The sequence below is a fragment of the Corvus kubaryi genome, unplaced genomic scaffold, assembly GCF_017639235.1.
Source record: "Corvus kubaryi isolate FWS band 111438036 unplaced genomic scaffold, C.kubaryi_AGA036_p1.0 split1-131, whole genome shotgun sequence".
Lineage (NCBI taxonomy): Eukaryota > Metazoa > Chordata > Aves > Passeriformes > Corvidae > Corvus > Corvus kubaryi.
This window is the reverse complement of record NW_024582073.1, coordinates 13,354,920-13,381,740: the sequence shown is the minus strand read 5'-3', so window position 1 is coordinate 13,381,740 and position 26,821 is coordinate 13,354,920. Positions and strand designations below refer to the sequence as shown.

The following is a 26,821-nucleotide window of genomic DNA, read 5'->3' as shown; positions in this document are numbered from 1 at the left end:
GCCATAGTTTGTGGTTTACTGCAATCTCTCTCCAGTAACTCTTTATATGTGTCACGTCTACCTCAAGCCTTTATAGTTCAGAAGCCATTAGCAACATACAAGGTGACTTGTAAGGTCCCTGCTAACCCAACCCGTTCTATGATTCTATGAACCTAATTTTTTGCATCGTGTTTCTTGAGCTTGTCTCTTTTTACAGATTACAGAGATACCAAGATAGAGAGGCTTGTTCTGGAGTGACGTGGAATCTTTCAGTATTGAATGATCACAGACACTAATTCCAGGGGAAGAGGAACACTGCTGGTGTTAGCACAGACAATCCCCCTAGGAACACATCTTAGGAACCAAATACTCTTCTGAGACTCTCTTTAGTCATTTTAGTTCTGAAGATATTCTCTGAAATTGCTTCTGTGTAAACATGAAGGCAGATGCTAAAACATTAGAAAAAGTTTACCCATTGCTACTGGATGTGCATTCCAGCTCCTTCATGCTGTGAGCAGTTACCTGTATGGGTGTTTTCTAGTTATATCAGTAAGGCCTAAAAGGTATTTTTATTCCTGTGTCCCAAGAACATGAATAAAGAAGGCATCAGGGGCACTGTTAATTGGTCATTTCCTAATGGACAAGAGACAGAAGATACTCTCTCTCTTTTTCCTGAAAGTTGATTTGCCTCTCCTCTCCATGTTTGAAAAGCTTCAGATCTTAGACACTTATTTTAGTAAGAAATTAACAACCTGAAGTTCCCACTACTCTCTATTGATTCTAAAGGGGTTAAGAGTTGACTTTCTCTGATTTAGACTTTTAGTTGAGCCCTTCTCCACATTTCCTATTAACTACCATGAACAGTTTAGAAAGAACTGCTCAAACTCATTAAGTAGAAGATAAAAAATATGACCTGTCCCATACAAGTCATATCAGAAAACTGACAAACTTCACTGAATGCAGAACTTTTTTGTCCCACCCTAACCAAAACTGTCACAATTTCATAATGAAGGCAGATAAAGAAATAAAAAAAAAGTCCAGATCCAAGGAAGATCATGAAAACTTGTTCAACTCCAGTGTTCAAAAGGAAGCTTAGCACATTGCACACAACCTTGGAAGTACCACAACCTGCAAAACAAGCAAGAAAAAAATTAACTATGTGTACTCTTTCTGAAAATGTAAGCCATGGATGAAATTTTACTCTTTTTTTATTTTTGTGAGAAATACAGCTGTTTGTACTAAGTCATAACACCAGAAGCCCAAGGTTGTGTTCTGACAGTAGGAAAATGGCCTGTATCCAATGACCTTGTGACTGAGGATGTGGTCTCCGATGCTTTCTCTCTATTACCCAACTCAAAACATATAAAAATTGAGGCAAAGACAATATACCTGTTACTTGATTTTTTTCAGTAGTGGTTTCCATGTCTCCTTCAACTTTCTAGGTAACTTGAGACCAGCTTTCTGTGCCTCTGCAGAATGATCTTATTTATCAGATTCTGTGTCACTCACAGTACCTGGCAGTGGAATGCCACAGATCTGAAGAGCTCCTGTTTACAGGATGTGCAACTTGGCTGCAGAAATTCCAGGAAACAGTCTGCTTGCTGTGACCTCAGAGCAGCCATTTCAATTTGCCACAAACCATCTGACAATAGAATTGTATTTACATGATACACATGTTCACTAGGCTTTTTATTACCCTCTGTTAGTCACAGATCATGAGAATATAATCTCCCATTCACCGAAGCTCTGGCCTCTGATTGAGTGATTGCTCATTCCACTTTTCAATCAACAGCTTCTAAAACTATCAAAACCACACTTGAAGTAAAAGCTTTTGCCACTTTCTTCTTGCTTCTTCAGAAGGTCATAAATAGTCTTTGTTCTCATCCCGAATATTGTCTTAAAGGGACAAATAATTTCCATTATAAATAATTAATCTGACAGCATTTTTCTGACCATGCTCATTCAGGTAAAGAGCAGCTCTATATATTATGAATTAAGCCTTTATTTAGACAATAAAAATATTCTGAAAGTTACTACTCACATTATTTTTAATGCAACAGTTACTTTATAGACACTGAGAAGATTAAAACTGATCCCCAGAATGCCTCTACCAGCCTGAATAGGCAGACTCCATCCTGACAGGTCCTGTTACAAGTGAGTAGGAACTATTTTCTCTGAGAGAAAACATACCCAAACATGTCCCAGGAGGCACTCTTCAATACTTGCTGCATGCACAAGAATGTGCTAAATTACTCTGTCCAAATTATACTTTTTAAATTGTGGGGTTTATTCTATTTTTTTTTCACACTGTTGATCAGTATGCTTGTTATAAGATAAAAAATAGTCATGTGCAGTAGTGACTCTCACCACCTCCTGATTGTGCTTTTCCTTGTTTCCTGTCTAGCAGGAAGGGAGGGAATGAGACACAAAGCACTGACTGTCTCTGGTTAGGTAATGGTGGATTTAGAGATTTGCTGAGATTCAGGGAAAGTGAAAGAAAGATTATGTACATACTGGGACCTTTTTTTTTCATTTGGTGGTAAAATGCTCTGTTCTCCATTCCCTCTAGGATAGCCTTTTTTGGTGAGTCACGTTTATAGCTCTCAATTCTGTGTTGAAATAGGTTGAATTCTCACCTTGCTTGAAAACTGAAAAAGATAGCCAGCAATTTAACATTGCTGTTCATGAAACATTGGGGATAGTTACACTGATCATTTAAAGACAGTTTGAACTACAAATGAACACATTATGATTTTACTGTGAATGCAAAATTACCACAATAAAAGTCTTCTTGAAATTTAATAAGATGTCTGGACTTTTACAGTCTGGCAATCAATTTTGGCAAAACCAGTTGTAGTGTTGTATGTTCTGAGTAGACCAGATTATGAACTCTGTCACATCACGATCTCCAGGTCTGTCCCTTGGTAGTTTTTAACATATTTCTTATCACCTAAATCTGTAATGTAATTCATTTCTACAACCATTTTTCTGTTGTTCCAAATGGTCTTTAGCTGTCAAAATATGTAACAACCCATCACTTTGTTGTAATCTGACAAGCCAAAATATTCAAGATAGCAAAATCCTTCCCTACTCCTGCACCACCAGTAAGATTGTGTCCTGGCAAGCTGTTTGGCTTCTACTACAGATTCCAGAAATCAAAGTGCTGCCTGAAATATTTTATTCACTCATTCTGCTATTGTTTTCCTTCAGACTTGGTATCTCCGGATGTGCCTCCAGATCTTGTGTAAACAGATTGAGTCTTTGTTTATTTTTGATATAAACAGAATCCAACCACAGTCTGCCTAGCCAACATCTTCTAACTGGAATGGCATCTTTGTTCTCATAAAGAACTCAACAATTTGAGAAAAGGATAAGCAAAGTTTCCATGCAAATACAAGACTCAGCTGCAATGAACACTTGCTGAACATTGAGTGTTCCAAAACTTCTTTTATATTTGTCTTTACTCTGTAAGTGTTAAAGAAAAAAAAATCCTCTGCATTGCCTGTGACAATGCTGACTGAAAAGAATCTCTCATATTAGGAAACTTAATAAAAAAGTTCTTTGCAGATCTGCACCTCTGGTTTGCCCTTAATGACTGCCTCTTCTTTCTTATTGAAAGAGATTTTGTCCTTTTTGCAGCATTTTAGCCTATTACCAGGTAATTTGCTCATTTGAGGGATATCTAGACTCGTGGTCTTTGATAAGAAGATCCTAAGGGCTAATACTCCCATCAGATAAGGAAGATGTTTCCCTGACTTCCATTCTCTAAGTTCCAATTTTCTTATTGGACTGAGATAACATCTAAGATCCATAGTCTCTGAGTCCATTAACAGCTGGAAATACAGGACCACTTAAAATACTTCATATAGTTTCCTCTTGAACTAACTATTTTCCCTCCCCAAAATACACACTTCAGTAATCCAGAAACAACTGAGAAGGGGTTCCTGAACTCTCATCTTGGCAAATACAAATCTTATAAAATTCCACCTTCATTTGATATTTTATCAGCACATGAAATCTGAGAACTAGAGAGTTTTATGATTTGGGTGCATATAGGAGTAACTTCTCTAGTCAAGAAAAGATATTTGAATTTTAATCTCAAGCCTGTTCAAAAAGGAATGTTTCTTTTCACAGCACTAATAGAATCAAATGTTTCTTGGACAATTTACCAATAATCTGATGGTCATTATCTTATCTGAATTTGAACTTATTGTAAGTTTGTGTTTGCATTGTTTTTTAATTAAAAAAAAAAAAGTTATTGTATTAATTTCTGAGTCTTCTTTCCTGTAAGGTGACCTTGTAGCATTTTTTTGAGCTTGTGCTTTGTTTCTGTTTTCCCTACCAGGTTTCTTTCTCATCTGTTATTATTAGTCCGGTTCATTTTTCCTCATCAGTCGTCTCATCTACCCAAAGCATTCACAGCTTGTAGTTTGGAGAGACTGAAAATAGCACCAAAGAGCAGAAAAACCCCCTTTTTCCCTTTATTCTACTGTTCAAACCTGCTTCAGGGTTATTACAGGGCTGGCTGAATGTATGTATTGGAAAGAACTGTTGGCATTAAACAATTCTGAAGATTATTTCCTCTCCCTTTTTCTGTTCAGATAAATTGATGTGGTGATTAAGGCTAGGTGAATGATAAAATTGCTAACAGAAAAGGCAACTCAAAGCAGTTAATAAACACTAATAAAAAGGAAAAAAAGCTTTCTGCTCTGAAGATCAATGGAAGAATGCAGGTCAGGACTCAAAAAAAAAACCTCTCAGGTTATCTATACAGCAAAGACCACTCACAAAATTCGACCAAGACTGTAGGAGTCCATTAATACTCACCTGGATTCGTGAGAGAAGGTAACATAAATAGCTGAACCCTTAGGCTTCGAGACCAGTTTGCTCCCTGCAAAAAAATAAACGTAGGCAGTTGTGGGAAATGCTGTTGCAACATTCTATCAACAACGTAGCACATGCCAGTGCCAGACCTTCTTCGGGAAATGTGGTTGTATTTAGAGCAGACCTTGAAACAAAGCAACTTTATAACTCTTGCTCACACTCTCAGGGTGTTCCCACGCTCCAGAGCACCGGGAACATGCGCCCCTGTGAAGCCCATACAGTGGCCGTGGTGACCAGGCTGCCCATCCGCCACAGTGGTGCCTCTGTCCAGACATTGTTGGGTCCAGCATCCATGGCAATTACACAGGAGAGAAGTGATAGCAGCTGTGAAGTTCTCATCATGTCTCCTGGGTTTCTCTAAGCTGGCAACAAGGCACAGATTTTGGATATGCCTCTTTGTAGCCTTTAGCAGCTGACAGTGATCAGCATCTCCATCCTATCTCACCTCTGTGAGTCATCAGGATTTCTTCATTGCTCTTTTTCTCCAGAACTGGGTATCTTGTAAAACTGCACACAGATGTGCTGGGTTGGGTAATTTGGATGCCGTTAGCATAGTCCATGCTGAGAACTCTTTTGCTGCTGTGTGCTTCATCCAGCGACCCCATGCCCAGACATTACCATTCATTCTCCATTCACAACAAATTCCAGCCTTTCTCTTACAACTGTCCACAACTAGAGGCAGAGAAAACATTCTAAATTGCAAGCATACCCAAGAACCACACAGCTCTGCTGATGAATGGAGCAAATCACAAGTGATGAAGAACTGTGAAAAGGCTGAGACACTCAAAGCCCTCTTTCCCTTGTTCTTTACTAGCAAGGTCAGCCCTCAGAGCTCACAGAGCTCTATGCCTAGTTTGGCAAGGTTTGGAGGAGGAGACTTCGACTAACTGTAGAGGAAGGTTGAACTGAGGATTCTTTAGCAAATTAGATGTTTCCAAGTCCTTAGGGCTGGACAGGAGCTGCTTGTAAAGGTGCTGAGGAAGTTAAGTAACACCATTGTGCTGCTTCCTATCACCTTCTAAAGGCTGTAGCAATCAGATGGGATTTCCAGTTAGTGTAAAAAAGCAAATGTCACATCCAACATCAAAGCAAGGTGCAGGAAACTGCAGAACAGTCATCCTCACCAAGTATCTCTCTCAGGGGAGATCATGAAGCAAATCTTTCTGGAAGCCATTTCTGGGATGACAAAGGACAAGTCAATTCAGAAAAACCAGCCCAGTTCCACCAACACAATTGCCTTCAGTCATGAGATAGTTGGCTCTATGACTGAAGTGATAAGAGCAGCACACATTGACTTTAGCTAGGGTCTTGCTGTGACATCCACAGCATCTCTGTAGTCCAGTGGGGGCTGGGTAAGTGGATGAGGTGGATGGCAGTCTGAACCACTCTACCTAAAAAGTAGTGGTCACCAGTCTGAAATGAAACTGGCATGTGCTTATGAGTGATGTTCATTAGGGTTGAGTAGGGGGGTTAGACTACATGAACTCTAGAGGTCAGACATTTTTCTCTGATTCTGTGATGAAGCCTTGCAGGGCACTCTGTAGAATTTGGGTCCTCATATTGAAACCACAAATTATTTAGGTTTCAGTGGATTAATGGGTTAGGCTGCAGCCTTTCCTTGATTCTGAGCTCATGCAGCTGATTCTGCATGATATGAAGTGGCAGTGCTTTATGAGGCATTTCCAGCTAAGAAGCTTCTCACTGCGAGATCTTCTGCTATGGTGTGCTGACCAGCAGTAATGTCCCCCGAACTCCAGAACATTGCTTTGAAACACTGCTTGAAAACAATCCATTCCGTGCTTCGTGATTTGGAGACTTGTAGTTGAAAGCAGGAGGTGAAAATGAACCAGTATTGAAAAAGGATTTTTAGTAAGGATCGTGTCTCTTTTAGGCCCATAGCGTTTTCTTGGACTGTCCCCATCTCACAGCTATTCTAATGCAGAATAGGCTTTTCTTTACAGTACTTGTGCAGTCCTGTGCAGTCTGGATCTTTTGACTCCAGTAATTCTCAGTTAAAACAGTTCCCACTTGTCCAGAAAACTTGCCTCTTTCATGTACCCTTTATGCATTCCTCTCTCTTTGTAATGTAACATTAACTAATTAATTAAATTAACAGCTGGTTTCTTTGTTTCCATCTGGGAAATTTACTCTGCTCCAGCTCCCCTCCCTAAAGTTAAACAACACTGAACAAGCTTTCTTAGGATACAGGCTTTTCATTGTTTTCTTTGCACAAGATCTGGTCAGATACTGTTGGTCTTTAAAGGCTGTTGTATTCACCAGCAGAAATGATAAGGCTATGCACAGACTTCACAATTCAGAGTTCATTAGGTTTAGACACATTTTCCAAATCTTCATATGCTATACGAGTACTTTAAAGTTTTGGGGTTTTTTTCAATAAAAGTACGTTTCATCTGGGATGGAGTTTGCATGCCAACTATGTCACTAGGGAAATTGTTTCCTGCTGCATTTAATAGTACTGTAATGATTTCACAGTTAGCTTTCCAGTTAGCTTTCTGCTGACCCGCAGAAGCAGCTTGTACAACTCCATTTTGTGCTCCTGTCTCCTGTAGGGTCTACAGAGCAGGCAAAGGCTTTTCTCAAGACTCTTTCAACCCCTCTTCTGTTATTTCTTAGGTAACTACAATAGTTAATAGGAAAGGTAATATTTATATAGCTTTTAGCATCCGTGCTGCATTATTTTCTCATGTGTTGTGTATCTAAGATAGATTGAATTTGGTCTTTAAAGGCTGTGTTATTTTCGTTAGATGGCTCTAAACAGAATGCTGGAACATACCACAGGTTTGGACAGGACAAAGCACAGACTTTACTGCCATTCAGTGGCTTGATGGAAACATCATAAGCAAAAGTGGTTTTTTTTGGTCAAGAATTGAAGCATAATGAAATCGCGGTTCCGTCTTTGTTAAGACTTAGTGTTCCTGGTTTCAGTTGTGTGAGATCAGACTTGAAACTCTTCCTTTTCTCGTTTTGTTTATGTTTTGAGAGGGCTGTAGTACACACCGAGCCGAAACTTCAGAAAGCTCTCCTCAGGTGTCTGCATTAGTGGTGCGATAGGGGCAAGTGTAACAAAGTCCGAGGTCTCGGGGTTTTGCCCTGTAGCTAAAATATCTTATTTTCACGTTGTCCCTTTCCTGAATCCGGCTCAGCCGGTCTGGATCTAAGGGGTTCTGGGACACGCCTGGCGGCCCGGGAGAGCCGGCGCTCCGCAGGTGCCGGCATGGGCTGGCGGGGAGCAGGGCGGAGAGCCGGGCGGGCCCCCCGAGGGCCGCCGCGGGACTGCTGCTGCCCGCACCGGACAGAAGCTCCCCGGTAGGAGCGGCTGGGCTGGGCTGGGCTGGGCTGGGCCGGGCCGCGCTGCGGGGGGATGGGGATGGGGATGGGGATCGGGATCGGGATCGGGATCGGGACCGGGGCCGGGGCCGCGCGGCACTCACCGCCCCTCCCGGTGACGTCACCGCGCGGTGACGTGTCGCCCGGCCGCGCGGGGGCCGCCGGAAGCGCCGGGAGGCGGCGCGGGGCCGGTGCGGGGCCGGTGCGGAGTGGGTTCGTGCCGCCGGAGCGGCAGCGGCGCAGAGCTCAGCCCCTGCCTTCCTTCCTTTCTTCCGTCCTTGTGTTCCTGCCTTTGCTCCGCGGCAGCGTCGGTACCGATGAGCGGGCTCCGAGCACCCGGCGTGCGGCCGGTGCCAACCTGCCTGCTTCTGCTGGGGCTGCTCCTGCCCGCCGCGGGCGCGGGGTGCGAGCTGGAGGCTGCGGACGGCGGCGGCGGCCGGCGGGGAGGACGGGGAGGCGCGGCCGCCTCTGCGGCGGAGCCGGTGACAGGTAACGGCCCCCGCGTGTCGGTGCAGGGGTGGGACGCTGTTCTCCCGGGGTCCGCGGCACTCCCGGGCGCCTCCGTCCGCCTCCCGCCGCCGCGGGGCCGGGCGCGGTGCGGCTCTGCAGAGGGCGCCGGGCCGGTCTGCAGGGGGTCCAGCTGCGGCGGCGGCACTGCGGTACTGCCCGGCGCGGCCCTTCCCGGGAAGGAGCCCGCCGCAGGATGTGTGCAGGATCCTGTTGAATAGCGATATTGTTGAGATCCGGAGCCGCCGCTTCCGCGTCGACTCCCGCGGTGCCGCCCGTGCGAGTGTCCGGGGCGCCGCCAGCCGCGGCCGAGAACCCCCGAGCGCGCCCGCCCCGGCGCCGCACCCGCGGGCGGCCTCCGGCGGGGACGGGGCTGCGGCGGGGACGGGCGAGGGACCCGCCACAGCCAACTCGCGGGTCCTGCTGCATCGCAGCACAGCTCCTGCAAAGGCAGAGGTGTCCATCCCTGCCCCCAGGGGGGTTTAATTCTCCAGGAAAGTGGAAAGCATTCCAGCCTTCACTTAATTCTTCAAAGAAAAGTCGCATTACTGTACTTAGGGCAATTGGTAGTTCCTGCAATTAAAACCAGCGGTTTTACCGAAACATTTAAAATAATCTAATTTAAGCAGGCTTTGATGGCTCTGAATTGCTTATACGTATTCTGAATCTATCTTGTAAGGAGCAGGAGGAAGCATTATCGCCTTTAGACAGTTCACTTAAGAAAATGGGATTTGTATCTTAGGAAATTCTCGGAAACATTTAGAAGTTTGTCCTGTCTCATAATGTGCTTTTCAGAAAGCTCTGTAATTGGAAGGAAGAACATGGAAGGTGGACGAAACAAGAAAAACCCATATCTCTTTCGAATCAAAGTAGTGTGCTTTTCTTATCAGAGAAAAATTTCTGATGATGTTTGGAATACTATTGACACCCTGAGCTGAAAGTACTGAACTTCAGCTGATGACACATACCTGGGTTTCTGCTCAGCCCAACACCTTAAAGACATGAATTTTAATTATAATTAATGAAATGTCAGCAGTGGTCAAGAAATAACTCCAAGATAGAGATGCAAGGCTACGTGATCTAGCGGTCCTGTTAGAGGACACGACATTTCTGAAATCTGAATTGTCCAATCTGTTGGCTTGCTGTGTAAACTGAGGAAGTTGGAACATCCGCAGTCTGTGAAGCAGCAGTTGTACCTCCCAAGGGTGTTGTGGAAATGCTGTATCAGAACAGCTTTCTCTTTTTTTTTTGATTGTGATTAATCTGGTTGTAGGTGGTATTAAACAATTCTTACTATGAATAGTACTGACACTGTCTACATTTTGTGCTTAATCAATTTGGATGTGTCAGTCTGTATGGAAAAAAACAAATTTTTTAAATGTTTTATGGACTGTAAAGGTACCGAGATGCCTATCAACTGTGTTCTCTCCCTCATAGCAGTGACTCTGGTGAAGAAGAAATACAATTATTTGAGAAATCTAATGTGCTATGAGTGGATTTATTGTGTTACATGACAGTATGGTCTGGAAAATACATATGGTTGAAAGCCACCTTGGAAACAGTGTTAAATTTTCGGGGGTTTCAACGTAGTTCCATGTTCATCCAGTTAATAAATACGTGTTTCAATTTGTCATGGAAGTTGTTTGCCTATCTAACTAACTCCCAAGTAGTTTTAAGTTACTTTTTGCGGAGCTGGAATAACTCCTGAAGGTTTGGAAAGAACCAGATGACTTTTTCAGGGGGTGATTTTAGCTATATTATCTATCATTTTCCTAAAAGATAAAAGTTGCAAATGTCCTGTTGAGTTAGGAGAGAGTGCCAACACTCGTCTGGAGAAGAATAGAATAAACTTTTAATTCAGTAGTTTTGACAGGTTTGAGAAGTACAACGCAGAAGATAAAAAGCTGCTAAATATAAAATGCTGTGCTAGGAAGAGGCTATGGGATGCTCAAATTGAGATGTTCGGGAAACAGAGCTGTAGGAAATAATTCATGACTCCTAGTCACAAATTGGTCCGAATGAGCAACATGCAGCTGGCAAAAGTAGATGCCATCCTTGGATATGCTGATCCAGTGTAAATTACAGAAGGCTTTTATTTTTTCTTTTTGATTGCACTTTTGTCTCTAGTTTTGAGTATTAAATCAAAAAAATACAGAGGACTGTAGCGATGTGGCTTGAGAGGCTCAGAACCTATGAATTAATTTTTTTTTTTTTCATCAAAGTATTGCATTATTTTGATGTGGTGGAAAAGGCTGTGCGATGGGTATGTATGCAAGAAATGGTTCACAGAAGCATTGGGGGTTTTTTTAAGCTTTTTTTTTCTTTTTTTTTTTTTCCTGTGGTTGAGATGTAGGCAAAGAGGAAGTAAATTTTAGGGGGTGTGATTTAGATTAAGTAAAGGCTGGAAAGTTTTTACCTATAACAGTCAAATTATGTAGATTGTTAAACAGGTTCCCATTATTAGAGGTCTTTATTGGTTTAGAGAAGAAACTGGCAAAGATAATCTAGACACTTGACAGAAGAGGGATGTACGATGAGTTTTAGGACTAGGGAAGTGCCTAAGATTCTATTTTTGCCATATTTCATCAGATATTCAGGTATTTACTTAATTTTTTATATAGATTATCATTACTGTTGTCTGTGTATATGTGCCTTTTTAACAGTATTTTTGAATGACAGCTGAATAGGTAACATATGACACTGTGCTTGAAGGTTTTTAGTCATGATTATGAAAATTGGACCAATAAAACTGTGTCTCCATTGGAGGGAACATTATGAGGCTGTTTGCTATTCACTCCAGCTCTGCTTGTTTACTACTTAGTTTGGTAGAAGGTTTTAAGGAACCTTCTGTTCTAAGCTTAAAGATAACACTTTTTCGCATTTTCATAGTCACCCAATTTTAAGTTGCTTTGTAATTCTGGATAATTGTGGATTCTTTTCCTGTTTCAATTATCCATGATCATGGATTAACATGTCTGCCTTTGGATGTGACAGAGAACCTGCACCTGTAGTTGGCTAATAAATTTCTCTCAAATTATGTCTTATAATATTTGAGACCAGTTTTAACTACAGCACTACACTGTATTTACTGAAGAAACAATAGGCAACATAATGTAACCTTTTTCTTAGTAATTCAAAGATTTTTCTTTTAATTGCACTCTGTTCTGGAACTTAGCCATCATCTTAACACTCTGAGCTCTTAAAATTAATCAGACTTTGGCATTTCAGAAGTGAAGGTTTCTGGAAAATGTGTTCTTAGCTGCAATTTTACAATTGGCTTAAGCTGTTCTAATGTGGGTGGCTGTTTAAGTGGGGCTTTTTTCTCTGGAGTTGTCTCCAGCTGGCCATGCACACAATATTGTTACCACAAGAGAGCTAGTAGGAGTAGGCATGCTCATCCCACTGCTGGAAAACCACAAGGAGGGAAGGAGTTTCATGCTCCCTTTCTGCTTTGTACCACTGGACTTGCCCTAATGTTGTGATGGGCACTGTCTGTTGCTTTGGCTTGCAGGAACGTGACAAGAAACACAGGGACCAGGAAAAACTTTAAAGTTCTTACCAGACTCTTTCCTGACTTGCTTTAAGCCTAGCACCAGTGCAGAGAAGAGGGAGAACCATGGGGTCAAGAGAGGGGAACAAGGATGGTCTGCTTCCTGTGATGGCACCTAGAGATAGTCAGAACAGAGCTGTTCATAGAGTTTCATCACTAAGGTGACTGTGAAACTGCATCAGTGAGTTTTTTGGGTCTTGAATAATGTATTTGGACTTTGGTGGTTGTGCGTGAGACTTTGTGTATGGTGAACTAATACAAAGAGGATGGTGAATTTGGTCACATAGCAAAATGCTTTTGCATGGCTATTTTGGCATGCACTGGTCTTAAAAGTTTGTGAGCTATGAGACTTCTGTTGCCTTCTTAGTAAACTGCTAGTAGATTTCTCTAGTGATGAAGACTCAGCATTACAGGTTTGCTTTTTTTTTTTTTTTTTTGCAATTCCATTACTTCTGGTTGTCTTTAGTAAAGCTCCTTGTAATCTGGTTTTACCATTGCTGGTAGGAGGACAGAAATTTCAAGTCCTGTCTCCTCTAAAGCATGTTGACTTCGAGCTGTTGTTTATTTTTTGATAGCATCTCAATGCAGTTGTTTGTCTCTGTAATAGAATTAGTTTCTCAGTTGAATTAAGTTTTTAATTTCTTAGCATGTTTTTTATTTTTAGTGATGAAGAATAGGAGAAATGCAGGTGTGATCTCTGTTTTGATAGCTCAGTCAGCAGTTGCATTGTCATAACTATGAGATACAGTTAAAAAAGCTGTGAATGGCTGGATTTGTAGACAGTTTTGAAACAAATATTAAAAAACAATTAACCAGGAAAAATCATGGCCTTTATGTAGCTGAGTGGGTTTGGACTCCCACTCAGAGATAAGATATCAAGCATTTGTAACTTCCTCTGCCTTTAGCTGAGTTTTTTTACCTTACAGCATTCCAGGGTTTGGATTGTAACTCTTCAGTTCTTCTGCTAGTGTGTTCTGCACCTTCTGGTGTTCTGTGAGCTTTTTACCTTCACCTCTTCTGAAGATTCAGTCTTAGTGTTGTGATTTAGAAAGGTTATTTAGCTGGTTTTTTTTTTTTTTTTTTGTGTTAAGAGTAGTAGTGTGTAGCGGACCCTTTGTTAAAACCCCTAGTGTTGGTCCCTGAAATGTTTGAACTCTGTCATCTCTCCTTCAGCAGGTTTTTGCGTTGCCCTTTCAGCTATAAGCTTTCTGAAGACAGCTCTGCTTTTCTGAGGACCTCCTACCAGATTCTGACAAGCTGGTCCCACGCAACTTGGGCATGACTCATTTTCTTCTGCTTAACTCCAGGGATACTGATCTATCATAACTAGATTGAGCTGCCATATATTTGTCAAAAGAGGACTGTACCCAATGACAGGAGCTGTTGATCATGATTAGATTTCCCATGATGATACTATTACTATGAAAATCACCTAAAAATACATATTTTTTTTAGCATTTGTATGAAGTAAGCAGTTTGATAGCTTTCTAATTGGTTTTTAGTTTGTGTTCTCTAACTTGTACATCTTTTTTGTATTTAGTATTCATTCTCAATCAGCATTTAGGGAGAGGAGTGTACAGCAAAGAGCTGTGATGTGGGAAAGCTAAGAAAATTACTGGTGCTCTTTTTTTTTTTTTTTTTTTTGAGTTTTTAGTGCATGGTCAAAGACTCTTCAGAAGTCAAAAGTGTATTATTTTACATAAGCATTGACTAATTTACTGCAGAAATCCTGCTGTATGGGAAGACTTCATTGGGATTAGTCTGTTAAATCCTGTCTGTGAAACTGGCGTTTTAAAATACAGGAACTTGAGATGTTTATCTTGAGCACATAAGAGAGTGTGAAAAAATAAATAACCACAATGTTTGTTGTCCTAAAATAAGCACATATACATTTTTAGAAACCAAGGTGAGTTTCAAGTTATTACATAAGTTATAGTTATTCTGCCTTTGGTTACTACTAAGTATCTTCAGTTACTATGGAAACTGTCTGCATATCTGAAAGGGGAGGACTGAATAAAATTATAATGCATTGTTAAAATTTAGGATCAGCACAGAGTATGATGATTGTCAGAAAATTTGCACTTGTTTACTTGATTTCTCTGAGCAATTCAAACTTAACTGAAGAGAGTTTATCTATACCTTTCTTCCCCTTGCCCCTTTTTTCTGGATCTTGCTCATTTTCCTTCAAATCCAAAAAATCCATGGTATTTTTCGAAGACCTGGTAGAGGCGGGTGTCTTTAAATCTGTATAATGAGATGTATTCTAGAATTTTAACTAAAATTCATCTTGGAAATTGAAGATAATGTGCTTGTCAGAACAATTCAGAATTTGAGCGTACAGCACTCAGAGCTGTTGACTCATTTGATTAAACAGAATTCAAATTAACAGGTAAGAACCACTGACCTTTTTAATCTCGTTCCTGTGGTCTCTTGCCAAGATTTTAAGTATATCAGGAGATTTTCTCTCTATGCAGACAGTGTTACGCTACTGCAGGTGAATCTTGCTTCTCTAGTGATTCCTAGATGTTGGGATGGGAAGGGAACCCATCACTGAGTTACTGCAGCTTGTATTGCAAACCACAAGCAGCACCACAGAAGCTTGTGTAAATTGGAATTGTTGTTGAGGCTACTTGGATTGTGTGAAGCTTTAACTTCTGCAGTAGCTCGGAATTTATAGGAATTCAAAGATAGCTTTGATCCTTTTCTTCCAGGCAGCACTTTCTGTTTCCTACCTTTTCTTGTACCTCATGAATGATTTAAAAATTGTCAGCAGCCCAGCCCTCTGATACTGTCTCCACCTAAAATTTTAATACCTGATTGATTTTTTTTTTTTTGGTGTATACTGTGTTTCTGTAGTTATTGTAAGAAATGGTCATGTGCTCAGCTTCTAGAATTGAGATGAGTAGTTTACTAAAAACAGTAGTTTAGCTGAACCTATTTAAAGCTGTGTTTAAAAGCAAGCAAACCTTGTGTAGAGTATGAATTTAAGTAAGGTTTTGTTGAATAAAAATTTGCTGAAGACATTTTGGTTTTCTTGGCTCTGTGTACTTTCTCCTTAAAAGGAGAAACTTTCCACACATGAAGGTGTGGTCTGAATGCTCCTTTGGAAGGGGTTAATTGTATGCTATTATTAAACATGTAATAGTGTTACAGATAAAGGAACAGTTTTTTTCAGTTCCATCTAGTGTCTCTGTGAACTGAATTACTTAAATTCAGAGTTTTCTGCAGGTTAAATATATTACTTAGAAAGGAAATTTTCACACAAATGTTATTTTATTTCTAATAGTAAATAACTCGTTGTGGCTCCTCTGGAGGTGTGTCAAGAATATCAAGAATAACTCCTGAATGTGTTGTTTTTTTTTTTTTTTTTTAATAGTTGTAGCATTTGACAAATGAGTGAATGGCTCAATAAACGATTATTTTTTAGATTTACTCTGTTTTCATGTACAAGTATGTTCAGTGAGCTTTGCTAGGAAATTATAAGCTTTGACTAATAACTTTTGTCAATCTGCTGAATTTTTTTTTGTACCAGACACAGGCTTTTACTTGAAATGCCTTCCCCCCTCCTGCCCTCACTAGATGCATTTAGCAGGTGGGTCTTCTGTTTTTATGCCTAGATCTAAAGCATATAAAAAGAATCGTATGTTGTTTCTCTCTAGCAGTCTGGAAACGACAAGCTTGATCAGTTTTTCCTCATTTTGAAATTCTACACAGTATTTTCATTTGAAGAACAGCAAGCAAGAAACATTATACTGTTAACAAATAAAAAGCTTAAGCAAATCAGATGTTCTGTGATGATTTTGAAACAAATATGAAAGGTAGTTTTTCTGAGTAGGAGTCTTCCTTCTACCGTAGTTTTAATTCTAGATTGCTATATATAGAAGGTTGCAAGGTAACTTCTTGCTGTAACATTGTATTTCTATGTGAAAATACCGCTGGCTTTAGTTATTTTCATTGCCTGAAGTATTAAAAATTGTTTGGAAGCGAAAATGAAATTGCCTTTTTTTTAGTGCCAAATACTTTTTACTGTTTTGCTAAATATGAAGATTAGATTATATAATATCATATAGTTCCAAAATTTGTATTGTTATGTGTCAAGAAGGACAAATATAAATATATCTTTTCCTACTTGTGGTTTTTAGTTGCAAATGAAATGCATAGAGACAGTTCTGTCTTTCCCACAGTACATTTTAAATTTTTATTTGAAGAACTTAACTCTGCCAGTATTTTTTTGGAACCTGGCTGCCTCAGTCTCTTGTTCATACCTGGTTCAAGTTCCCTGAATATGGTTATCAGTGCCGTAGAGGGTATTCTAGTTACTTTGGAAACAGCACGGTAATATGTCAGTCTAAAATACAGATAAGAGCCACTGAAAAGGATTCCATTGACTTCAGTGTATGAACCTGTATTATGTATTCACTGGGATTTCATTCTAAGACTGCATTTAAAGTAAAGTAGTATTTTGGCTTTGGTCTTGTATACCTCCGCTGCCAGTAACTGGTTTTACAGTGATAGTGTTGCAGGCAAGGGTTGGGGACCTGTAGCTCTGCAGCTTTAGAAGATGTTAACCTTGTGACTGGTTTAACTTGACCTTGAAATGGGCTGTTTCTGCAGGAAAGTGTGCTCCTCCTTTGTGCTTGTTGCTTTCTCTCCCTCCCCGTCTATTTTGTGTGTTCCAGCTGCTCACTTATCATGTCTGGAGGTGGACTGCTTGGGGGAATTGATTGAGCTGAAATCTCGGGGTTCTTTTCGTGAGGATCAGGTCTTTGCTTCAGTTCAGTGCACAGCTGCACTACAGTGTCTTGTGAAGAGATAAAAGTGCTGGAGGAAAGTATTATTAACCATTTTAGTGTAAGCCCACACATGCCAGGTAAATAGAAATTGAGAGAGTTGGGTAAAGGGAGACTTAGGTACTCACAAAAAGCTACGTTTTACCCAGATGTTACCAACTGTGAATCTGAAAAATGACATTCAAAATTGGTAAGGAAATACTTCAGCTATCCATAGCACTTGTGGAGAGGGGCTTTTAGATTAGCAGTAGAGCCATGATTTTAGCAGAGCTTCTTAAAGCGATCAGTTACTGTAGAGTATAGTAGCTTATAGAAAAATGGATGGTTTGGAGTGAAACCTTTGTTTTGGGAGTTAATTTGGTTTTTGCCTATTGGTTTATTGTAAGAGAGTTTATTTCTCAAAATTGAAATTGCTCGCCCAGGCATAATTATTTACTTCTATAAATTAAAACTGATGAAATATGATTTTATTAATACAGGATAATAAGAACATGTCCCATTCTGATTTGGCTGTGGATGTTTGAAAGCTAAAAAACCCACCTATCTGAACTCTAAATACATCCAATTGACTACTTTTAAACACTGTTATAAAAGAATCCAAGTAAAATTAGTTTGTTTTGCTTATTAAGTAAACATCCTAAGAAACTATGCATCTGTGATGTGTTATTCTTTTGTCTCTGAAGCACTCGGAAGCTTGTTTTATGTTGCCTCATGTCTGTTTATAGTATCCTATGAACAGTAGTCAAGGCTCTAATTTCTCTTGATGTTGATGACTGGTAAGATTTCCTTATTCCAACAAAGTGGAAGCTCTGTATGCAACCTGGTCTGTGATCAGGTTCACAGAAATCACTGTTTTCTTACAAAACAGTGATGAACAATCACTGGTATCGTGTCTTAATGGAAGGAAAAGGGATGCATTTGCGCAGTACTAGATGGTTACAAATGGAGGATCAGAAATAAATGGAAGTTTGGTGTGTGGTGGGGTGATGAGCTGGGACTCATTAATGTAAGCTGCTGTTGCATGCAGAAGTCTCTGAAAGTATTTCATGATATTGTGTGACAGGGAGATGAGATGGTAGTGTTGACATGCAAAAGAGTGGTGCAGGGAGAAAAAAGAGGAAGGAGCTTGCTTTAATGAGTACGTTCGTACCATTAAGTGTATTCTCAGAATTGATTTAACTGATTAAATGGATCTCTGATTAGCTGTTATAGTTGAGATTTTTGGGAATAATAGTGGATTCTTCTTTGGAAAAAGCCTGCTTGTTGGTCAGGAGGAAATACTACAAAGTATGAAGACAGAGAAATAGAATACTGATCACTGTCACTTGAAAGGATGTGTAAAACTAGAAAATACACAGAAACACACAGAGAATATTCTGAGTTAGAAGGGATCTGCAGGGATCATCGAGTCCTACTCCTATGTAAATGGCCCATGCTTCGACTGAGCCCACAACCTCAGCGTTACTAGAGCCATGCTCCAACCGAGCTAAGATGCTTGAATCAAGCTTGCCAGTGCTTTTATATGCATATTTTTGTGTAAGATAAGCAAGTAGGACTTCTTGGTGTTAAAAGACCTGCCCTGTGGCTGTAGTTCTTCAGAAGCTAAAGGCAGTTGTGGTTTAGGCCTTCAGCCTGTCTTCTTCCTCATGCTGAGCTGTTTCAATTTAATAGGTTCATTTTTTGCTGGAATAATATGCTGAAATTATCTAAGCAAAGGTTGAATGAACACTGGGCTGGAAGCAAGGAAGGCCAAGAAGGTGGAGGGAGGGATGGAAAAGCACCGTGTCAGCCAGATGGGTTTCGAGTCTTAGGAGGGAGATAGCAAGGGTGTGGTAGGCCTCTTTGAAATAATGACTATTATAAAGCAGGTAACTGAAGGAAGACTGGTACTTATTTTCATGCTATGAGGCCTGGAGGCATTAATCGCAAAATCAGCAGAATGTTTGAAAATAGATATATCCCTGCCCCCTTTCCCAGTTTCTAGGGTGAAGTGGGAGAACATGTCTGCATGAACAGGTACAATTGAGCTAGAAATCTCATTACAGTGGACTGTTCTGTAAAAGAAAAATGTGTTGTTTTGGGGAAAAATTTTTGTTGCCATCAGCCTCTGTGCTGCACCATTTGCTGCTAGATGGTCCTTGGCAAGATTGAATTGGGTGGACACCTTTGAGTAAGTGTGGCCATTTCATATGTTTTTGCTAATCTTCTGTGAAACTGCAAGGTTTGGTTGTGTCACTTGAGACTAAACAATTTGACCATATAGTTGCCACTTCCATTAGCATTTCATTTTTTCTTTTTGTAAAAATGTTTAAAGTGATTGCTAAAGTAGAAAGAATAAGAGTAAAATGCTTAAAGGAGAATGTCATAATGATGTAGTAAGCTGCACCATAATTTGTGTGGTTAGTTTTTGGGAGGCGTAACTAATTGGGTGTTTTCAGTTTGAAGACTGGCAAAATTTTTGCTGGCCTTGACTCACTTTTAAAATTGATTTTATTGAACTGTGTTTCTGCTCTTGATTTGTATTGGTTTGCAGTCTCCTAACACTGAAATTTCTTTCATGCCAGAAGTTAGCAGAATTACAATGATTTTTTTGGTTTTGATTTTCTTTTATCATACTTAGTTTTCTGTGCCCAAAAGGTTGTCAGCAGCAGATTAACATTCTTACAAAAGCCAAAGAACAAGACAGCCATTGCTTTGTTGCCCAAATAATTCTTTTTATTCTTTAAATATGAATATATTAGTTGATTATTCATTCAAATAGGTGCTTTTTATGCTTTAGTAGAAATGTTTTAAGAAGTGCTTCTTTAATTCTGGTCATATGTTGTTTTGATGCTGCGTTTTTGGGGTCTGTGAAGTGTTGGAGAAGACTTGAGGCAGAGGACTAAGCATAACAACCGAATATACAGAGTTTTCAGAATACAGTAATAGTGTAACTGCTTAAAGACTAGATATTGTCTTGCTGTCTGTCTTTGGTCTTTTACCTTCAGATCTGACTGTGGGTGGAGATTTTAGGCAGCTGTAGGGTTTTAGGTGATAGTGAAGATTTTGCAGGTTAATCAACTAATTTTTGAAGATCATTCATCCAAATTGCTTTGGAAAGTGGGCATTTACTCTGTAGTTACTACAAGGCCACTCTTATTTGTAGGATATTGAGGGAAAATAACTAACTTCTTGGACTTTGTGGCCTCCTGTATTTTTTTTTCAGTCCACCACCTGCCCCACCCCCAAAGATTTATAAGGGTTGTTGGAATGAAAAGAATTGTTTCACTCCTTCTCATGTGATTGTGAGTACTTGAAGTGAAACTATCTGGTCTTGTCTTGGGTTCTGCTCTGAAAACTGACCTCAGAAATGTTTCATGTATGTGTCTAGTTCAGGTTGCCTTCTTCAAAATTTTGTTGGTGTACACAATTAAAACAAAAGTGGAAGTGAAACACTGCTGGTAACAAGGACTTTTTGCGCATGAAAATTAAGGGAAATATGGTGTTGAAAGGAGTGAAAATTGAGTTTGCTTTTTCAGGTCTGTGCTGTAGTTTCAATGACCATAAAGGATGAACTTAATTCTCCTATGTTAATTGGGAATGTAGTAAGAGACTAGTTAGAAGCTGGAAAGGAGCATGTATTTAACTATCAAGACAGAGCTATAGTTATTTTTCTTGGCAAGTTTTGCATTCAGAATTTTGAAGAAGACTGACTTAAATATGAAATTCTGTATTGCTTACTGCACACAGTTGAGAATTGGAAAAATCAACAGTATACTGCTATGGAAAACAACATCTTATGTCCCGGGATCAACACAGAGGCTGCCATTTATACAACTGCTTGTATATTTCAAAGAGCTCCTTTTGTTTGGCTAGGTAGTGAATTTGACATCAGCACTTAACTACAGAACAGTCTGTATTGTGTGGAGCTAAAGCGTATAAGACATTTCCCTAAAGTATTCTGCTTAACCCCAGGGTTGTTTGATACCTAGTGGAGAGGATAGTTCCTGAGTCTTTTCTTAGTGTTGGCATGTGAAGCAGGTGTAAATTAGAGACATAGGAAAGGGTGAATTACGGTGTTCATAGTGGTGGTGTCAAGTACCAACACCAATAACGAGGTTCTCTATTGCAGACGTGCTAGGGCAAGGTAAGTGCTGTTCTTCTCCTGTGCATCTTGCCCAGGAGCTTTAAGTAGCCTGTAATATTTGCATGAAAAATGAGCCATTGGCTCTGACATGTTCACGTATTTTATGAAGTAGCCTCACCTGATGGTTTTGGATTTCTCACTTAGAAATATTTTGAAACCTGCTACTTCTTTGGTCTATCTCAAACTGCTGCTAAACAGAGAATACTTCAAAGTAGAAGTTGGAGCTGGTTTGTTTGTTTAATAGGCAAAATCCCTTGATTTTACAGATTGTCATTTTCTGTTAGCAATTGAAATGGATATGAGGTTTAATTGTAATGAAAACAAGTTCAATATTTCATTCCTAACCTAGAAGATTTTAAAGACAATGGGTATAACTAAATATATATGAATATAGTTTAAATATTTCTATCAGAAATTATATTTTATTTTTGTTAAGGTATCACCATCCAAAGGATGGCTTTCAGGCATCTTCCGGTTCTTACTCGGTTGTTGTTCCTTTCAGAGGAAATAGGGAAATAATGATTTGCATTTGGCAGGGCAGGCAGAAAGCTTTGTTTTTGCAGTGCTGGGTGAAGCATTTGTGATGGTTGCTGGTGGGGTACAGGGCCCAGAGCAGAGGAAAGCAGCCAGACCAGTAGCAGCTGTTACTTCCCACACTGGAAACATCCAGCAGTGAGACTGCTTCCTTCTTGGCTTTTCTGAATGGCTGTTGCTCATGCCAAGGCTGTTGTTGTTATACCAGACTTAGAGAATGCAGCGTCATCTGGAAGCTGGTGTTTCAGACCATGCAAACTTCAAGGATGTAGTTGGAAAAGCATATTTGGGTAGCATTTACTATGCAGTTTCCTGCTTCACCTATTCATATTATTTTAATTTGTTGTTTAACATTGTTGAGTTTGTAGGGCGCAGAGGTGTTGAAGTGGATACACACGGTGTTACTGATCTGAATCTTTGAGGATAGGATTCATTTCACATCTCTTGAGGTGTCAGCATCTGGGCTCCTTCTATAATAGACTAAACTTGTTTTGTCATGACATAGAAAATGCTGTTTGGACATATGGACCTTGCCACTAAGTGCTCACTGTGTCAGATTTCTGTTGAGTGTGAAGAGGACACTTAGTTCAGATACAGGGGAAAAAACATTGCTCTCCTTGCTTTATATGAGGACTGTTCTAAAAGCAGTGCTTTATTCTGTTTAAGGATATATGTTTATATGTAAACTTAAATGCTTTTTGAGTCAGGTATTTTTGCCATATTTCTTTAATGTCTTTAAGTTTTTTGAATGCTACAGAATTAATTATTAATTTGATATTTATGTTTGCAGTGCACTTGCTTACTAAGTGCACTTAAGTTTTGTTTTCTATTTATTTAGCTTTAAAATGTTGCAGGATAAGGTGTCAGCCAATCAGTAACACTACCTAGGAAGCTATAATTAATATGTTATCCAGGGGAAGGGAGGTGGTGTTAACTCCTTCTCCTCATCTTTGATAGCCTTGTTAGCAATAATTTATTACTTTCAGAAGGTTTGAGACTTCCTAGTAGATGGTTTATTTACTAGAGAAGATCTATGCTTGAATTCACTTCAGCTTTTAACTGTTTTACAAACTTCATCTGAGTGTAACAGAATTTTTTAGGATGCAATGTTTCATATGATATTTGGTAAATTCTTTTTAAAATGTCTTACCTGTTGCATTTGTCTTGCCTTGCCTTCTTCACCCCAACAAATCCTGTACATATTTTATATGTTCTGATTGTGTACCTCAAGCATCCTTAACAGACCTTCTCAACTCATTTGATTTACCACTTATTTTTTGCACCAAGTTTAGAATGGAACAGGAATACTGAAAAGGTAAAGACGACATTTCTCTAATGCTAAACTTTTGATGCAGGAATTGTGTAGGTCTTGTAACATGCTAGGTGCAAGAGTACATAAGTGAAAATGTGCAGATTCTAGAAAGAATTTCAGTGCTTTACTAGATCTTTTTTTGGGGGGGATATAAGATGCATAGCTGGTTTTAGACCCTTCTGCCTATGTTCATAAAGAATATCAGAAGTAAAGAGTAGTCTGCCATCAGCTAAAGTGGTTCTGAAAACTCTTAGTAGATAAGCTTGAAGCAGAGCTATGGAAAAAAGAAAGAACAATTCCACCTCTGCGTTAATTGCATCAGAGAACTTAAAGTTACACTTTGTGCTTCATAGCAGAATGTTGTGCTAAATTAGAAATTGTGATATGCTCGCCCACAATTGTTCAGTATCATGCAACTGTGACTGGTTTAGTCACAGGCAGAATGCTGGGCTGCCTACTCTGCCTTTGAAGCTACCATACCCCTGGAGTTGCTCTGAGTGGTTTATTGCTGTTCATGTGTGTTTTGCAGTCAGAAGGATGAGAGTTGTGGGCAGTGCCTTTTTTTTCTGATGGCATAGCCTTGTCTTTGAAAGGTATCAGAGAGACAGAAAAAACTCAGAATCTTTGGTAACATAATTTACAGCTTGTTAGGAGGCTACATTTGTCCTGTGTTTGAGTATCTTTTAGAAGTTGTTGGGAATATCTGACAGGATTCTCCTGAGTGTCTGTTCACTTTTTTGGAACATTGGAATCTTCAGGAACTCTTGCCTGTTATCTCTGACTAATGCAAGTTGTAATAGATGAACATTTATGCCTAAGTTCTGCACTGGAATTCAGAGCACAGCGAATGTGTTTCATGTAATCAGGGCTTCTAGAAGTCTTCAGGGCAACTCTTTATATGCAAATCTTTTAATAACTAAATGTTTTTAGAAGTAATGATTTTTCTAGTATAGAATGACCTATTTCTAGGTAATGTACCTATGTCTTTTTGGTTTTGTTTGGGGAAAACTCTGACTTTGGTTGCTTATCTAACATTGCCTTCACTTTTGGTCTTTTCCTCAGTTGAATGGCCAATGGAACTTGCTAAGCTTTTATGGGTTAAAAAAATTTCAGAAGTAGATTTCTGTGCAGATTTTCCTTCTATATTGTTTATAAAGTAGTTCGGTTCAGATAGAGGGTAATTGATGTGAGAAATCTGGAGCTTGTTCTTAATAAATATGATGCAAAGCCATTTAAATTAGTTAAGGCCTTACTACTGTCTGAATTTCTTTTACTTATTGTGATTTCTGCCCGATTATTGAATGCCTGTATTGAATATATGCAAAAAGACTGTTATATGTAGTGTGACAGTGTTAACATCTCTGAACTGGGACCTTGCTTATGTATAATGATGCTAGTAAATAACTGAATGTTCCATGGATATGAAATATTCCATATTTAAAAGTAGCATAGTCAACTTTCAGCAGAAGGTATGTCAAAGTTAACTCTTCCATTCTCTCCATGCACCTGCTTGCTGCAATATGTGATCTCTCAAAGAGCTGTCTCTGGTGCCCAACCAGATTGTAGAAAGAAGAGAGTAACTAAGTAGAGGTTGCCAGTCTGGCCTTACGATTCTTCAACGGAAGATGGATATGGACTGAACACCGATAGAGCAACTAAGTAGAAGTTGCCAGTGGACTAAGGCATGGGTTGGGAAAAGCTCTGTCAAGGGAGGGTAGCAAAGATTGTTCATGCTGCACAGTCCACTGTAAAAATTTTTGAGTAATTTTTGCATTTGTTTAGGGAAAAAACCCCTGGCCATTAATGGCATACTATCCTAAAGACATGCAGGCGACAGATTTCTTTTGGGTAGGGCTTAAATGGTTGCATGTGCTGTTCCCAGCAGTAAGCAAGTCTCTGAAATGTTGCTTTGGATTATTCCTTGTCTCCCATTCTTTTGGTGTATTTGTTCATGTAAGTAAATAATATTTTTTTAGCTGTATAAATTTTATAACTGTATAAGAAACAGTTACAAAGCAAACCAGAAATGCTAAATTGAGAAACATCTTTAATTATGTGGTTTATTTTTATAGGAGAAATGTGGTGATTTTGAAATTTTCCACTCTGAGGGTGCCTGGCAGGTTACATTGTGTATTTTTTATTCCACTCATGGCATATTCTTGCATACTTTTGTTACATGCCTGGAAGTTCTTAGCTAATTCACTGACAAAGCACCTTTGTGTTTAGAGTAGGTTTACTTTTTTAAAAAACTTGGTTTAGCAGAATTTGTTTTAGTGTACACATGAGAACAGATTGTCCAAAAATCAGTAGTACTGAAAATATGCCACTAGAAACCCTAAAGGTTTTTCACTTTGCTGTACGTAATTTAGCCTTACTTACAATTATTTGTTTTCTTCTGAAGACTTGGATAACAGACAAGGAGGACACATACATCATATTCTTCTGTTAGCCCATTTAAAAATGTGAATTAATGGAATCAAATTTTGGGTGTAACTGTAGATCTTCACAGACTATCAAAATATCATATTCGGAAAAACGTGGTCTTGGGCAATATTTTTACTGCTTTCATAAAAGAATGAACTTGCATTTCTACAGAGCATCTCTCACTGTTGTCTGTTATTCAGAAACATATTGCTAAAATTTCACTTCCTGATAGAAGATTCAGTTCCTGTGGGATAAAAGCTAACTAAAACTTTGGTGTCTGCTTTTGTAAGCAAAAAACCATGTTTATTATCCATGCTGGTGTAATGTAGAGCTCCACAAAGACTCTTTAGGGAGTTGTATTTTTTCCAGAGATGGCTCTTTCAGACAAAAGCCGATGCTACTCACAAATAGGATTTTAGGCATGTTATTGTGTGCTTCTCTCCCTGCACTGGTCCAGAAGTAACTGGTTAAAACCTTGTTTAACAGCCTAATCATTACCTTACAAATTCAGAGAAATAAATAGTTTATCTAATATCTTGAAATAACTATCTGCCTGGGCCTTGAGAAGGGGTATTACAAGAAGTCTAGCAGCACAGCAATTTAATATAATTCTTCCTAACAAAAAACATTTACTAATTGCCTTGTGTCCTGAATGTGAAGATGTGTTCCAGACTGCTTGATTTTTATCTTACCTAATATAAACACGGCTTTATATTCCATCATGTAGATCTCACTTGGAAAAAAATTGGTGTCTTGGACATGATGATCAATAGAACTCATTATCGTAACTGTGTATTAAGGCATTTCTGTAAAGGCAGTTTCTATCTAGTTTTGTTTTTTTTTTTTTTTTTTTTTTTAGCTAGTAGCTTTTCAAAATACTGTCAGTTGGAGAAAAGCTCCTATTTGGTTAACTTTTCTTTATTTTCTATTGTATGCTTTTGGATTATTTTTCTTCACTTTGTTTTCTATCCTATGCTTTTTGCATATGAAGACCTCCCCATTCTTCCTTTGAAGTTATGCTCATTCTGTTTAGAGATGAGCAGAACAGTACACAATACTCAAACAAGGAAGGTATAATTTCCTCTGCTTTTCTCTGTTTAGCAACTTTTAATAGCTGCTTATCAAGCAAATAATTTCATGGAGTTAACACCAATTAGCAACCTTTCTGGTAAGAAGTTCTCCTCTAAAACATTCCAATATATTTAATTGCCTCAGTTGACTAATTACCTAGTGTGCCAGTCAGCAATGGTCAGCTGTTCTGCCTCTTCCCCTCCACATCTCCCTCTGCAGCTCAGACTTGAATTTCTCTGTAAATTGTCATAGATGGTGTTTTCTGCTAACACATTTTCCTTTGCCAACAGCAAAAT

The 26,821-nt window shown here is 39.3% G+C and overlaps 1 protein-coding gene across 2 annotated transcripts in view; it reads left to right on the top strand.

Annotated features, from left to right (window-relative positions):
• Nucleotides 1-8,377: 8,377 nt before the first annotated feature.
• Nucleotides 8,378-26,821, top strand: part of STIM2 (stromal interaction molecule 2) — a 71,620-nt gene continuing 53,176 nt past the window's right edge. The window contains exon 1 of one of the 2 annotated variants that reach the window (XM_042053597.1): nucleotides 8,378-8,700. In XM_042053597.1, the coding sequence (XP_041909531.1) occupies nucleotides 8,529-8,700 (172 nt within the window). In that variant the 5' untranslated portion in view covers nucleotides 8,378-8,528. The remainder of the gene's footprint in view (nucleotides 8,701-26,821) is intronic. The other variant, XM_042053596.1, reaches the window with a different exon arrangement.